This window comes from Etheostoma cragini, chromosome 23 (genome assembly GCF_013103735.1).
Source record: "Etheostoma cragini isolate CJK2018 chromosome 23, CSU_Ecrag_1.0, whole genome shotgun sequence".
Taxonomy (NCBI): Eukaryota; Metazoa; Chordata; class Actinopteri; order Perciformes; family Percidae; genus Etheostoma; species Etheostoma cragini.
In genome coordinates this window covers 11,614,494-11,631,194 of record NC_048429.1, presented here as the reverse complement: position 1 = coordinate 11,631,194, position 16,701 = coordinate 11,614,494, and the positions used below count along the sequence as shown (strand labels likewise).

The window sequence follows — 16,701 nt, the reverse complement described above, 5'->3', positions numbered from 1 at the left end:
AAACATGCAGAAAAGCACTGTGACCACTAAAACGTAGGCTCATTTACCGCCAATTTGAAAATGGTGCAACCCACACTGTGACGACACGGGGTGTCTGGGTAATTTCAGCATCTGGCTCCGACATAAATCACAAAGTCAACAAGGTAGCCTGATTAAAATAATGTTTGATAGTTTAATACGGGAAGATTCTTGTTTACATGTCTCCTTAAAAATACATCAAGCCGCTGAAGTTACCCAGAGAGATTGTCTGTGCTGTGCACCACACCTCTACTAAAAAGCTTACCACATTAATGATACCTTATCATCCTCTGAGTGCAGTATCTCAGATACCTCATTGTCCTCTTCAGTGTCATTTCTGAGAGTCATAGACTTATTCTCGGATGAATGATCTAAATAATCATCTTCAGGTACCTCCTCTGATGCTACTGCATCTTCCTCAGATTTTGGATTTGTTGAATTGGCCTGGTTTGAAATCTCACTGACTACTGAATGTGTTTCTTCTTCAGCGGGTTCCTATAAAAAATGTTTATAGCAGTTCTTTGAAGGAAAGAGCAGGGATTGGCTCAAGAATGTGCATTCAGAAGTCAATAAATCAATCACCATACCTTGTTTTGAATTTTAGGTTCTTCGGTTGATTCCTACAGAAACAAGCATTACATTTGCAGGGACTGTCAGCAACAAAAAAACACAATAAACGGCTAAAATAAACAAACAAGAATGACCACAGGTGACTCACCTGTTCCCTCAAGTAAGACCTTCTCGGTTGGTCTTCCACCACCTCCACTTTCTGCTCTTCCTCTTCATCTAAACCCTCATCTGCTTCCTCTTCACCCTCAGGAGCAGCCTCTTCTTCCTCTTGCTCCTTCTCCTCTCTTCTTGAGCTGTACGTCTCTGTCTTCTCCTCTTCATCCTCATTGTCATGGTAACGACCCCTACCCCAGGAGGATGGCCTCTCCTCTTCCGCGTTGTTTTTCTCCATCACCTCTGTTCTGGTGGTGTCCAGCTCCTTTTGTCTTTCCAGCGCCTCCTGCATGCGTCTCTGCCGCCTCTCCTCTCGTTTGGCCATACGGTCCAGCAGGGCCTGGTCTTCGTTGTCTCCGCCGCCTTCTCCTCCTCCATAAAAGCTGCTCACAGACACTGTCTCTGTCACACTAGGAATAGCGAGAGGAGACAAACATTTCACTGTGTGGTCTTTTGTTAAAGAGGAAGAAGCCTGAAGCTATTAAACTGCATGAATATTTTCATCCCCTGTCACCATTGAGATACTCTTGATCAAGGCCTATAACCTTTGACAGTTTCCTAAATGTTAAGTGGCAAGATACATGTGTTTTTAATTTTATCAAGTTTGGATTTGGATGTGAGTAACTAAAGTACAGGTCATTCTGAATGAGCGTAACCTTGGTGCCTTGACAAAACAAAGCAGCAAAAGAACAGTGTTACATTAATTTACTAGGGGCTAGATCTCTACTGAAACACAATGAAAACTATAGAAAAGGTATACATTTCCAAAACTAAACAAAAGCACAAGCAAAGTACAGATTCTCAAAATGTTTGGGACATGGTCCACAGCATAATTGTGACTTACACTGGCAACTGATACAAAAACTGCTAAAAGAGCATGAATGCTTAAGCAAACCTTTGCAAAAGAAACGAAATGAAATCCTAAATTTACAGAGAGTCGCTGCTACATCAGTTAGCCCCTTTAGCCAGTATGTGGAGAATGCTGACAACTGGCTGTATTGACATGTCTCCACCACAGATATTCTAAAAATTAACTATTGTTCAGGCCATAAGAGAAAGAGAAAACTAGTGAATATCTCTGTGATTTTATGTCTGGAGTTAAACATTTTTTTTTAACCTTGTTTGAATAGTTTGTTGGTATGTAAGAGGAAAAGTCAAGAAATGACCAAAGCCAGTATAATTCATCCTCTGGGGAACATTAAATTGTGTACAAGATTTCAGAGACATCCATCAAATAGGTGTTGGTACTGTATATATAAGTCAGGACAAAAGTAGTGGACCGACTGCAAGGCTAAAAACCTATGTGTTTATAATACATGCCTTTCAACTCACCAATACCAACAGTACATCAATCCGCCTCACTCCAAATAGCATGATTCAAAATATTCTGACCTAAAAGTCTGGCAAACATTATCCTTGAATCTACACAATCAACAATGGCTTGTCAACCCTAGGTCCTGTCTCAGCATCCCCCTGCACAATCCCCTTGTTGTTTTACTGGCCCAGGATGTATCTCTGAGCTCATAGAGAGGAAACATTCATGTCCACAAAGCGGTGACTGTGTTGCTCGATGTCAGAGCAGCCCACCACTTCCACTGAAGCCAAGACGATTGATCGCATAGCTTCAAAAATGGCATAGTTGGCCCCTTTGTTCCTTTGGCAGTCCTTCTAATGGATAGGTATGAGATCATGAGTTGGTTGTCATGTTAACAGCTGGGACCGGGTAGAGAGTGGAGTTCAATTATTGCGTAAGTTGACTTAAATGTATAAAAATAATAATTAAATGGTTTGAAAAAGCCACTTCACAGAATTCCACCGGACAATGTTAAAGTGTGTGTATTGTTACAGTGTTTTTACACTCTAATGTAAGCTAATTTAGCATATTTAGCTAACTAGCTCACTACAGTAATAACTAAGTGCTCCAATGCTTCTGAGGTTAAACAATAAGCCCTGGTCACTAGTGGATCCAATGTGCAGCTGTTCCTGGATACTATCAGATTTGAGCTATAATGTTAGAATCTGGTCTGGGATTTATTGGATTTGGGGAAATTTGAAACTCCAGTAAAGCCCAGCTTAAGTTTCTTGGAGATTCCACATACTGGTTATTCATTACACTAAAAGCCATTTCTATTGTCATAATGAAAATGAAAACACACTGTTTATAATCCCCAAAAAGCTAAGCAGCCAAATAGGGTTAATTTAGAATAAAATAACATTCTGATTAATGCCTAGTCCACACGTACACAGGTATTTTTGACAAACGGTGTTTTCCTTTGATTAAAAATAATCTCATCCACACAAGCAAGGTTTAAAAAAACCTCAGCACACATGAAAACGTAAAAACATGCAATCAAGTGCTGTCAAGAGCATAACAAACCAACAGGTGGTGATCTAACCCTAACCGGTAAGCCATGTTGGCCAATCAAAAGCCTGAAGTTCCCCCATAGAGGTCCAACCGGATGTAGTCCGTCTCGTCCAAAGCTCTGTTTTGAAAATACCTGTGCTTGTGTGGACAGGGCCTAATCTTACATTATCATGTGTACCCAGGAAGTGCATATTTAAAAACGTTCTTATTTTAAGATAAAAGATTAAAAAGTCACCTGGAAACCGAGTTTTAAACAAAATTGTGTAGCTAACGTTAGCTAGCTAGCTACAACTAATAAGTTAGCCAGAAACAGTTATTACAGCTAATAAACTCTACAAGTACCAGCTATAAATGATAAGTCTGGTTTTCTTTACTTCTGTCTGGAATCAAAGCCACTCTTACCATTACATTTGAGCTAAACAACCACCATTATCATTGTTGTATAAATTATTACTGTAAAAGCAAACAGCAACAGTAACAGTAACGGTCAATTGATTTGTGAAAGTATAAAACAATTGACCGTTCCCACTTTCCAGAAGTCTTCAAATAATCTCAAACTCTACAATATATTGTTTTGTTTTTACAGCAGATTGTGAAATTTTTTTGGGCGACATTCTTCTTAGTTGTCCCAACGTTTTTCACATCTAATAAAGGATTTAACGGGGCATGATGAGATAACTTTGACATTTAGTTCTCTACCCCTTTCTCTCCTGCTCTTCTATCCCTTAGGCTAGACCAGCAATTGTGAACAAAACAATCGGCTGTTGACTTTATACTTGTGGCAGACAGTGTCACCTGTGACTGTTGGTCATGACCAGACTGTCTGGCTGTCCGCTTGGCTCATCACCCTCCCTGCCCTTCATCCTCTCTTGGCGGGCCCTGCGCCTTCTCTCGCGGGCCGCCTCCTCCTCATCATCATCATTCTTCGCCAACCTAAGGGAGACAAAAGAAGAGCGATAGAAAGGATCAAAACACAAACAGAGACTTTTTTCAGCTTTCAACCTTAAACCCTTCAACCCCTTCTGCCTTCCCTCAATTTAGCTTTACGGTTAGAAACTTCAAAGTGACCAATTCTTTAAATTGGACTGTAATCGTCACATTGTCCAAACCTGGTGGATTTATCCAGAGCTTTTTTTTTCCTTCTCTCTCCTATCAGGCTGACCTGTCAGCTGTGCAACAAACCAATACCTCTTATCATGGAAGCAGTTTTCATGAGCTGATAAAACCTCAGCCTGGAGACATGGCTTGGCTGAGGATAAGAGAGAGCTAGAGAAACAGTTCTGGGCCCACAGCTTGTACTGGTCTGGTCAGTGTTGGAACGGAGCTTACTGTATGTACTGCAAAACAACCACTAGCCTTCAAAGTTTATATTTCTACAAGGAATTTAATACCATATTAAATCTAGAAATCACATTTTTCTTGGGTTAATAAAATCTTGTGTCATAACAACTTAGACATTGGCGTGAGCTTTGTTTTAAAGATACTGCCTCTTGTTTAATACATTCTGGAAACAATCTCAGCTTAGCTGAGACAATCCAAGTCAGCACCTTCCCAGTTAAAGGAATAGTTTGTCATTTTTGGAAATTCACTTGTTTGCTTTCTGGCAGAGAGTGAGAAGATTGATACCACTCATATTTCTACGCTAAATATGAAGCTATATGAAGCTTAGCACTAGAATACCCCGGGAAATTTTACCAGTGTGAAACACAGTTCCTCTCTTGGTGATGTATTTTCTTATTACTATGCATAAATGCTCAAGCATACAGTAGATGAAGAGCAGTCACGCCAGGTTGTGTTTTGTGTATTGCTTTAGACACTAAGAATTTGAGAACTGCTTATTTCTAGTTGCTCTATCTTGCCCTGCCATTAGCAGGAATAAATCCATTCTAAAAACCAACCGCCCATATCCTTCATTTAACAAAATCCAAAGCAGACATGCAGGGGATTATGAACGTCTTTATCAAATGCAGTGGTTTAAGTAAAGGGTGCGGCTGCATACAATCAACACAACTTCATTGTTCAAAATGTAGTTGGCTCGTGAACTACTGTATATTTAAGCGCTTAAATTTGATTAAAAGCAACAAGTTAAGGCCTCTCTCTGGAGCCGGTCCAAAATCACTCTAAGAGATTCAGAATATCTAACTTAAACACAAGTAGACAGATTTAGGGAAAGAAAAAAATTATTTAAAAAATAAAGTATTTAATGATGTATTATAAACCAAAGCAACACAAACTGAGGATATCTTAAAAACATTTATATACAACCAGAGACAGAATTTTACCTTTGTTTTAAAGTATGAAATTAGTTCCCAAATGGCTGTGTTTCTGGCCACCTGACATCTATGAACTCAGCTCCATGCTTGATCTGCGTTGCCCCGACTGACCTTTCCACTCCCACTGCTAACCACATGCCTAGCTACCTGACATCACAGCGCCGCCTTTGAGGTCAGCCAGCGAAGCGTGCTATTGCATGTTAATTGCAACATGTGTGGTGAGCTGAGTTAAAGCTGCTTGGGTTTATGTGAGGTTTTACAGCTTGTGAACAACTGTTTCCTTCTTCCTTTCCTTCCCCTTTGCTGTTCTTTCCGCCTCTCATTTATTTCTCTCAGATGAGGAATGTTGTCATAAGATGAATCTGTTAACGCCCAAGCTGGGCCTACGGGACGGGGACACCTGTGACGTCAGGTAATGATTTACACATGTGCATGTGTGTGTGTGCTTAAATCTGATAATTCAGCATATTTAAGGTTAGAAATCTGGTCAAACCCTGATACGTTTTTTAACCTTAAAGCTATCTTATGTAACACAAACCACTGTTGCCACAACTTACAATATATATTGGCAAATGCTAAAATGAAGCATGATACACAAGAGGATAGTAAAAACTGACTTTGATAAATCTATTTTAAGTTTGTCAGTGTTTCCTAACATTAGCAACAATGAGCTACTAGTCATGCAAGACCAAGTAAAGCTGCAACATGAAGTGAGGGGAGTTTTACTGCTCCACAATCCAGCTTTCTTTAAGAGGAAGAATGTCATTTCTTTTTTTCAAAAGTTACATAGTGTTACTTTGAATAATTTCTTTCCCCCCAAAAACCGTAGTTTTCTTTTTTAATTGCATTCATCTTCCGTCAATTTGAGTTAAGTTCCCCTGCAGTAGAAAGTACATTAACGCGTATTTAAAATGCCAGAGTGATATGTTGTTTCTGTGGAAAAAAATGATGAAACAACTGAGTTAACTCCTGGGGGATTGCGCCATCCGAGAAACAGCCCCAAATGTCATGAGAAAGAGAAAAAGACAACAGCTAAAAATGGAACAAAAGAGTCCTTGGTGACAACAACAATCTCAGGGTTAAAGATTCCTCAGTTAAAGAAAGGAACAATCTCCTAAGAGCTGAATTAGCATTCCTGTCAATCACAGCCTTGGCTAGAGACACGTACACAACCAAAGCCCTGATTTGATATCCCTTTCCTTACCTAGGCCCCAAACTCTATCAGCATACTGACACAGAAATATGGGGAAAGATGGAAGAAAAGGAGAGAAAAAGAAAGAGCAAGTGAAATAGAGAGTGAGGATAAAGAGAAGTGGGACATGAAAAACGGGAAGGGAAAGGGCGTGCACAATAATGGAAAAAGGAGTAATCTGCAGATTTTATCATAGACAACATCTTTTCCTGTACAGAATGATGTTCAGCCACAGTTATAAACTTCAGGTATGCGTGTCTGTCAGAATACAGTATGCAACAGATTGCCTTTTCTTGGGTGGCCAAGCACAGTACGTAGGGAAAGCAAACCGCACACTATGAACTGACAGCTAATATGCACTTAGGTTTCCATGTGGCAGCTGTGTTACAGCTGAAACGGAAATTAAAAGTCTTGTTGCATGTGTGCATAAATTCCTAATTTTCTTGTTTTGTTTGCTGCACGATACAGTACAGCAATGCTGATTTAGGCAAGATTCTGTCCGCAGAGTAACTGTCTGCGAGGACAGCACCAGCACACAAAACATCGCCATCCGTGGGCCTATTAGGGAGAAATATGTCCAAATATTTTCTTTACAGAGAAATATCTCAGAAATGTCAGTGAAAACAATTTGGTAAAAACCCATGAGAAAAGACTTCTTCACCCCTCTTCAAGAGGAGAGGGACAGAGGGAAAGGGAGGGAGAAAAGCAGAGAAGAAGATCGAAAAGAAAAGCTGCTGTGAACAGAGGGGAGGGGAGAAAAGGAAGGGATAGCGAAGGAGAAGGAAAGAGGATGGGGGCTCTGCTTTCGCCGTCAGAAATGCTGACCCATTCCCACGCTGGCCTCTCTGGACTATTTCCCTTCCTACCGCCAGCCCAAAGAACCACATCGTACCCCGTCTGTCTCTCTTCCCCACCCTGCGCTTTGCTGGGCTGGCTACAAGAACACACAATGTTAGAATTCCCCTTGGCTGCATTCATTCTTACTCGCAGATGAAAAGGAAGTATAGCATGCAAATAAAACATAAATATAATTCTCTTTGGGAGTAAAATAGTATGACTAGGTTTAAACAAAATCAGCAGCACTAGCTTAACTCCTTTCAAAGTTGATGTGGTGAGTTAGAAGTTCACCTATATGTCTCCACCTTTCCCGCCCTATCTCTATCGCTTTATCTGCATCTCCCTCTCTCTTCCTGACAGAACCAACAGGATTACGATGCAGGACCTGGGTCATGTCTGGAACGCTCCATTCACCCTGGGCGAGGACTGTTTGGCACGGCTCATTCACTGAGGATGGGTGTTATTTCCTCGGCCCTTCCTGGTCTCTCCGGGGAAGGGCACGGCACAGATGTAAAGAACCAACAGGAGGAAGAAGAGGATGGTGGAAGAGAGAAAGAGGATTTAGAGCGGGAGAAGGAAGAGGAGACTGAGAAGAATAAGATGGAGAATAAGAGATTAAGTGAGTGCGGAAGGTAGTGCATTTTAAATGTACGAAGAAGACCAAGATAAAAAGAGAAAAGCAACTAGAGAGAAACAGACTGACCTTCTGAAAAAGGATATCGAAGAATAAATCAACATTGTACAGCTTAGCATAAAGAATAGGTGATGGAGAAGGACTTGAACTGCACCAAAAATGTAAAAACAACTATGCAAGTTGTGGTTTTTCTGAGGGTTATGTGCAGGACCATTCATCTTCTTATCTAACTCTCTGCAAGACAGCCGAATTAGAGTATTTCCCAAGTTGTTCCTTTACCTGTTTCTCTAACTGTCCAACATACAATGAACCACCATTTTGGCCGTGCAATATGTGTGCAATGCGTAAATATTCTGTTGGGGACAATAAACTTCTCCAGCTTCATGTTGCAGGTAGTTACAACAGCTTTTTTTGGTAAACTTTGAGTACTATCAATATTACAAAAGAACAGTATTTCTAGCTGAAGCAGACACCCTTTGGTCACTGATTAACTGGGACAATTCCACATCCATGTGCTCTCTACAGGAAAAGACTGAAAAAAAGATTCAGTCAAGACATTCCTGTTTGTTTCATTGAACATAAATGTACTATATCACTGATGAGTCCAGGAACTAAAGAGCATAAGAAAGTGTGAGAAACCTTGGCAAAGCAGAAAACCGCGTGTGTGTGTGTGTCTTCACTGAATAGAACTAGATCTGAATTGAAGCCCATTGTGCACCTCTATGTCAACAATCATCTTCTTACAACTATAACTGAGACTGATGTAAGACAGGGAAGCTTTGGCTCTCACACACACACACACACACACACACACACACACACACACACACACACACACACACACACACAGTGTTCAGTAAAGTGAATGGAGCTTGTCAAACCTTCATCACCTGATGCTGATCCAAACACGCATGCACGCTACAGCGAACGCCTGCATGGTTAACTGAATGCACGCACGCACCCTGTGCACATGCACACAGCTTACACAGACTATGGGACACATACACACGCACTCTTTCATACACAGACAATCTCACTGTCCCAGCATGTAGGAACAACTCATGGAGACCTGGCCAGTAAACACTTATAATAGCCAGGAATTTGGCATTCCTACAGCCGTTATTACATGGCCCCACACTCTCTCTGCGTCTCTCTGCCGTCTCACAGCATGCTCAGTGATGGTTGAATGGAAGCAGGCCAGTGAGGTAACATGTGGTTTTGACTAGTCCAACCGAGAGGGGCATGTAAATATTGATTGTTTCAATATATTGGCAGAAATGGAAACAATGTAGAGATGTAATCTTTTATCAAAAACAGGAGCAGCGTGTTGCCTGCCAGATGAAATTATTGCTGCTCGGACCAAATAAACAGTCATGTACAAACACCCGCCGAGCTGAAAATGTAAATGTCCAAGGTGCTTACAACTCGTACTCTTTTTCACGCTTGGTCCATTTCTCTATCGCTCAGTCAGTCCTCATGTCTTCCCTATGTAGGGTCTGCTTAGTCTACATTTTCAACCAAATTTCATGTTCTCCGTGTAACACAAACACAGCAAAACTGCATAAATAATTCTAACAGCAGGGGGTTTATGGGGGTTTTAAGCAATGAAAATATAACAGCGGCAATAACCTTCCCTTCAATCAGCTATTTAGAGGGCATATGGGAAAATGAGGCATAAGAGTGTGAAATAAGTTAAACAAAAAAAATCACAAAATTAAAATGTACAGGATCTTTATCCTAAAATAACAAAAATGATTCTGAAGCTTTTGATAAAGTTGCTATGGAAGTAGTATGTGTTTATGAGTAAGTTTGTCATATTTGTTTCCTCTCTCCTTGTCTTTTCTCTCTTAATTATGCTGTAATAGTTTAAGCCAGCCGGGGGACTTCCTTTGACACACTGAGCTAATCTCTTCTCTCCCTTTCCCTCTGTGTGCATCCATGTCCCAGAAATGCTTGTTGCTAACTTAGCTATGGGGATCTTATTCCCCAAAGTCCTTATATTTTTTTTGCCAAGCATGTTTCCTTGGATTAGGGTGGCACCGGATGGTCCTGCTCCGTGCACTGCAATGTCCTGTTGCACATCACTACGCTCTGCAGTGCCCTGCTACATCCTGCAAAACCTTGCTATGTCCTGCTACGGTCTGTAATGCCCTTCAGTGCCCTGCTATGCCATGAAGTACTACAACTACTATTTGTAGTCATCATCTTATTCTCTTTATTGTGAATATTATTGCCGTTGTTCATCACACCCCCCATCCAGCACCGTCAGATACCGCCTACCATGAGCCTGGGACTGTCCAAGTTTTCTCCATAAAAGGAAGTTTTTCTCACCACCGAGGTTTCTACCTAAAAGGAAGTTTTCCTCGCCACTTTCACACAAAATGCTTGCTTTTGGGGGAATTACTGGTATTTTTGGGTCTTTGTAAATTATAGTGTTGTCTAGACCTACTCTATCTGTAAAGTGTCTTGAGATAACTGTTGTTAAAATTTGATACTTTAAATACAATTTAATTTAATTGTTAAAAGGGACAAATCACTGATAGAAAAAATACAAAAATGGCATTTTGTTATCTAATAAGACATACATCGAATAATTAGGCAAAACACATTTAGGCTGTTGATCTACTTTATCACAGTACATCTAACCACCTCATGTTTCATGTTTCACAAGCAGTTGAAGTCTTAAGCATCGAATGACTACAAAATAAAACCCCAGTAGACAAAACATTTCGTTACAACTCATGTGTGACAAATATATGTCAAAATCTAACAAACTCCCATTTATATGAATATTTTTTTAAATCACGCATGTACATAAAAAATTATTGCATTGAGATGCATCAATAATTGGTTTAGAATCGAATTGTTGGCCTCTGAATTAGAATCAAAAGGTGCTAAGAAATTCCCACCTTTAAAATATAAGTAGTTCAAAACATTGTGAACCGTAATGTCAATTTCGACAACCACTTGAGTTAGTATTGCGCCCCGCTAACATGTGCCATGTTGCCAGAAACATGACTCCAAATGATTGAGAAGGTGAGAGCTTTATAAGGTGATAATATATCTCCTTGATGTGTTTTTAGCTTGTTCCATGCTCCCCAAGTGACCAAAAACAATCAATTAATGCAAGTTTAAAGAATTGTGACCAAGATATGTACTACTGTGCACTGGCAACACTGTTTACTACCACAAGCATAGTTGAGTGTATCTTGCACTTCTGTATTGCAATTTATTTGTTGATATTTATGTTGATACCATATATCTCTGATAAGCTATCGGAGCAAAAATATTGGTCATGTAGATTTATCAGTCCCCTTTATTTCCTACCCAGAATAAATAAGTAGAACAGTAAAAAGACCCTTGTTGGCCTCCATGGCATACCCCTGTGGAAATAAACTTGGCACCATCCATACAACACACACAAGCTGGCAGACACTTTATTTTCAATGAATGACTTAACCCTGAATCTTATACCTAGTATATCTCCTTCACTATTGTGGATGGTGTGCAAGGTTTTGCAGAATTTCATTTATACAATAAAGGCAATTTTACCTTGAGCAAAAGGCCTTCTTCATTACTAAGGTAAACACTGGTCTCATATTCTTTGTGTCATAGAAAAATTATCAGTCAGAAACATCTATGCATTCAGCAGTGGCCTGGCCTATGTCAGCTTGTTTTTCATCAGTGATGGAGCACCAGGCTCGAACAAAACTCTTCCCACAGATACATCAAACAGGCGAGTAACCTTGGCCAGTATCTGCATCCACATCAACCTCATCCTTAATTGGAAGGGCTGTAGCACAGATGAAGAGACATTTGTGAAAAGGCACTATATAGTGTTTCCTTGGCACACTGTATTAAGCTCTTACCAGTTTTGATTACTACACTTGGTGTGTTAACACTCAATCAATCTGTTGAAATGAACTTTAGCTTAATCAATTTCTTCCATTGAATCAAAGGGAGTTCACAAGGCTGCAGTATCTGGGAGAGAAAATTGGTAAGCGGGAGGGCGTGATTGAACATTCCCACTTAAAGGTCATCTCTTTGCTTATCAGATTTCTTATCAACCTTTTTTTCTTTCTAGCCTGGGTTTGGGGAAGCCAATATTTGCTGAGCAATGTTTTAAAAGACCAAGAGGAGGGTCTAAGCCATAAAAGCTGGCTTCCTCCTGCTCCAACTTGGCAAGAACATTAGAGGAGGCGCGCTGTGCATTGACAACAAGTGCCTCATTACACAACCCAGGCTGCTCCTTCAGCTTCACACAACCAAAGTAGTAAGAGCTTCAGTGACAAGTTCTGTGGCTGGTTGCAATTTCAAATCAGTCCATTGTTTAGGACTGACTTGTTAAACACTTTCTGATTTGCAAGAGAATTAGTTGGAGTGTAGCTGGAGTATTAATGCGCAGACGTGACTGACGGAGAATCAAATGAGTCTTACCGTTCGGCTTCCAGGCGCATCTCCTCCCGCTTCTGCCTCCTCAGCTCCCGGCGACGCTCAAAGTCCATTTCCTCCATGATTGTGCCCTGAGGGATGACATCACCAAACACAGAGACGTTCTTTTACTTAATATCAGGAAGGAAGAACAAAAACACATTAACTTAGATATCCTAAGAGGGGAGACATGCATGTTTACTTTCAAAAGAGTATATGAATGGGAACATTTATAGTTATGTTTGCAAGAAAGAATAATGCTAGTAATACTGTTCTTCTATGAGGCTGTTTCGTCTTAAAACGTCTTATCTGATGTGTTTTAAGTTTTGTGTGGCCCCCAAGAAGAGTAGCTGATGTACTGCATCAGCTAATGAGGATCCTAATAAAATCAAGTAAACCAAGTCAAAAAAGCCTTAGCTTTCTGTATATCAAAGTACTTTGTTTAAAGTCAGAATCCTTAAGATTTCCATTTAATTCAACCCCATTTTTTTACTGGATTCACATTCACAAGAAACAAGGCAGCATTGTAATCCGGGGTAACTGTGACAGCCGCGTCACAGCTGTGTATGTTACTGGTAATGAAAATGGAACATGCTACTGCTGCTGCTTTACATTAAAAGCATTTAAGATGGCAAACGGGGGTGCTTTTATTGTGAAGCAGCCACAGGAAGCACAATGCATTTGTCTCCAGAGTTTGCACTAACAGCAATCACTCATCAAAACATTTTAGATTTTTTTGTCATTTTGAGGATGTTGTCATCAGCATATTTAAATTTTTGCAAGGAACAAGAATAGGCGAGTAACTGCAAAGTAAGTGTTTGCTATGGTATTTACAGCTATTACACTGACGCCAAATCAATCAACCCAATCAATCAACTTGAAGTACAATCCCTTTTGACATGACATGTCAAAAGTGTGTAGCCATATCTTTCTGTTTAAAAAGCCTCAGCCATAGGTGACAACATGCCTGGCTGAAACCTATGCCCCAAAACTTTGGTAGAAAACAGAGAGGTGAGGCTGACAAAGAAGAGCAGAGACACAAAGTCAGAGGAGGGAGAAGCCAACACAGGATGTTAAGAGCAACTACCACTAAAAATACGCCGCTAGGGTACGTGACTGGCTGTGCAGTGAGGACCGAGACCACCCAGGAGCTGCTGTGCCTCCATCATACATCTACGATCCTAGCTAAACCCCCCCAGCAACATCTTCAATACACTGGAGCAAAGTAAACAGACCCTAGCTGAGCACAAGAATGATAAAGGTGCATGGCAGTTCGTGGGATAAAAAGACAGCACTGAATATAGTCACAGTAAAAACACTTTGTCCTTTGTGGTGAAACAACATGAGAAGGAAAGTGACAGTGGCAGAAAATAAGCTTTAAAGGGTAGTAGGACAATCTGGAGAAACAAAGAAAGAATTTTGACTGTCGTACCTTGAATTAGCCTTCAAACAATGTGTTTTTCTTCACACCATACCAGCTTTTCACAATGCTCTCTCCAAACAGAGGTACAATACAACAACAAGTAATAGTCTGCAACAGCCCGCCTCAGCTGACAAAAAAGGCAAATGCCTGTTCCCTTCGCCTTTCTGCTAGTTGTCCCTCCCTTCATCCCTTAGTGACCTCCTTCCTTCTTTCCCTCGGCGTTACCCCCTCCCTCCCTCCTTCCTGTCTCTCCTTCTCTCCCTATCTCTACTGTTAACTTTTCCTGTGTTGTTTACCTACATGTCGGAGCTTGGCTAAACTCTGCTCTAGGACGTGATTTAGCTCTTGAGCCCAGCTTCCTGTGTGCTAAAAGCATGCTTGTTTCTTGTATCTGCAGTTGCATACAGAAGGGGTCAAAGAGAGCCTCTTTATAAATTGACATACGAGTAAGCATGCACACAAGCATGTAGCTGCAACATTACAGTGTTTGGGTGCATGCATTGACACTAAGCGTACTAATGAGAATGCACCGATGTACAGGAAACACACAGACAGGAGAGAAGTGCTAAAAGAAACTACGACTCTGAGGGACTCTTCAAACCTTCACGCTTCCCACTCCATCTTCTCCCCCAGTCTCCTCCCCCATGTGAACCTATACAGTAAACACAGCCTTGTCTCCCCTCTATTACACTGTAAAAGCCTCTGTGATTCGGAAGAGATATTTTAAATACCACAAAAAGTCACTCTCCTAGATTCACTCTTAGTGTCATTTGTGAAACGAGGAGGAGGGGGGCAATTGGCACTTGGATGTGGGGTTATTCATACAACCGTAATTAAGACGAAATGAGAGAAATAAGTAAAACCGACAAGGTCTCCAAACATCAGTCTAATCACATACTTCCTAGAACCAGCGACGCCAAGGGAGAATGTATTAGTAACACAAGCACGACAGCATATGAACTTGAAGTTATTGTTGCAAATAATGCTTGATTTATGCAGCTGAGAAGACTGCGTTTTTCATTTGGTGTTTGGTTTTGTATATAAATGAGTTACAGACCATTTCAAAGCATGACATTTATAATGTTAATTAGAATAAAAGTAGGTTTGTCAACAAAATGAAATGAATAGAATAGTTCTGCTGACTAAACGCAGCCCAGTCACATTGTCTCGTCTCCACATGGGAGAGCACCAGGCGTAGGACAGAAGAGGAAGCCTGTGGCTTGCAGACAAGGCCCTCAGTAAGACATAGAAATGTAACTGTTGTGTATATCACCGGAGGGACCACCCACACTTTGCAAAAGCTAACAGACGCAGAACGAGAAAAAGACACCACTCCAAGTTGAGCAACCTACAGTAACAAGTTTGTGACATTTTCAGACTTTTTGCAACAGCCTATCTTAGCCTGTTTGCTGTAAAACCTCTTGTTCCTTCCTTTTGCTGCGTCTGTACATTTTCTTCAACCACTTTTATCACTAAAACCTGCATCATCCATCCATCCATCTATCACATTCTCCCTTCTTATTCTGTCTCTTTTCTCTTCTCCTCCCCCTCTTTCTTTTCCCCTGTCTGCACCAACCTTCTACAATGGCTATAATGACACATTTACCAGTCAAATTACTACCTGTCGAGACTGCCAGACCCTGGCACAGAACACAGTGTCTAAGTGCCAGTCTCTTAAAAAGCCTTAAAAGCCAAGTTGATATTATCCTGACAGCCACTGGGATTACAGCACCTTATAATGCCTCTATCTTCTCAAGAAGCCTCGAGTTAAAAGCACCACAACAATGGGCCCCTATTGGCCAAATGAGGCACAAAGTAGACCAAGCAACAGTCTGGCAGTAGCTGAAGAATAAGTATGGGCCAGCAGCACATCTATTTTTGGCTTTGGTGAAATGTTCCTGACGCTAGTTAAGCATTCTGTGAGAAAAGAAGACTGCAGCTTTTTGGTCAGATTTCTTACTGTGATACTCAGAGCAACTATCCCCTCACAGCCTTTGGACAAACACATTAATCTCCACATTATGGCTATGGAGCTATGTAAGGAATGCTCCTATTTAACCTCTGAGAGGGGAACTTGAAAGAGCCTCCAAATTACTCATTCACATGCCAGTTACAGACAACTCCTCCTTTGGGAACTTTTTGATGTGCAGTGACTGTTTTGGTTTTTGAATAAAGGGAATCAATTTGAAGATAAACGAGTCAAAACTAGCTTAGCGCACGTTATGTGCTTGCCAGCTGTGAAGTTGGCAAATAAAGGAACAATGATGACTCGTTGCAGCTGGTGATTACACGGCTTAGTCCCTAATCACCAGAGGCGGGACCAAGTCCCTGTTTTGCAAGTCTCAAGTAGACTCAAGTCCCAAATCAAGGTCAAGACATGCTAGTCCAAGTCAAGTCCCACGTCAAGACTAACAAGTCCCCAAGTAAAGTCCAAAGTCCTCAATTTTGTATTTCCAACCAAAGTAATAATAAATTAAATCAATCAAACCAAAGTAATAATAAATTAAATTTGTGACAAATCATGAAGGCCTTTCCAAATGTGCATTTATTTATTTTAAACAAGTTGTATCAAGTGCTACTGAATTTAATAACACAGACATGGAAATACCATGTTTTATGTCTACTTAAATTTGCAAGATAAATCTAAAAGGAAAAAAACTCACTTTATGAATAAACTTTCTGTGTATGCATGTTTCATTCACCCACAAGGTTGCACAATTTCTGTTACTTAGAGTTAACCCACGGAACCCACAATACTTTGCTGACATAAAAATCAATTCTCTCTAGAACCATTCAATGCTCGAG

The 16,701-nt window shown here is 40.7% G+C and overlaps 1 protein-coding gene across 13 annotated transcripts in view; it reads right to left on the bottom strand.

The window, feature by feature from the left end:
- Window positions 1-16,701, bottom strand: part of cald1a (caldesmon 1a) — a 58,323-nt gene that overhangs the window by 18,339 nt on the left and 23,283 nt on the right. For 10 of the 13 annotated variants that reach the window (XR_004655447.1, XR_004655446.1, XM_034863295.1 and 7 more), the window contains exons 2-6: window positions 12,480-12,565; window positions 3,902-4,039; window positions 737-1,151; window positions 606-638; window positions 298-513 (exon numbers count right to left, since the gene is read on the bottom strand). Coding sequence is in view for 11 of the 13 variants with exons in the window: in XM_034863295.1 (XP_034719186.1) it covers window positions 298-513; window positions 606-638; window positions 737-1,151; window positions 3,902-4,039; window positions 12,480-12,556 (879 nt within the window). In the remaining 2 variants the exon portion in view is untranslated. Of the gene's footprint in view, window positions 1-297; window positions 514-605; window positions 639-736; window positions 1,152-3,901; window positions 4,040-12,479; window positions 12,566-13,905; window positions 14,135-16,701 lie in introns of those variants that run through there. The other 3 variants (XM_034863290.1, XM_034863298.1, XM_034863299.1) reach the window with 3 other exon arrangements.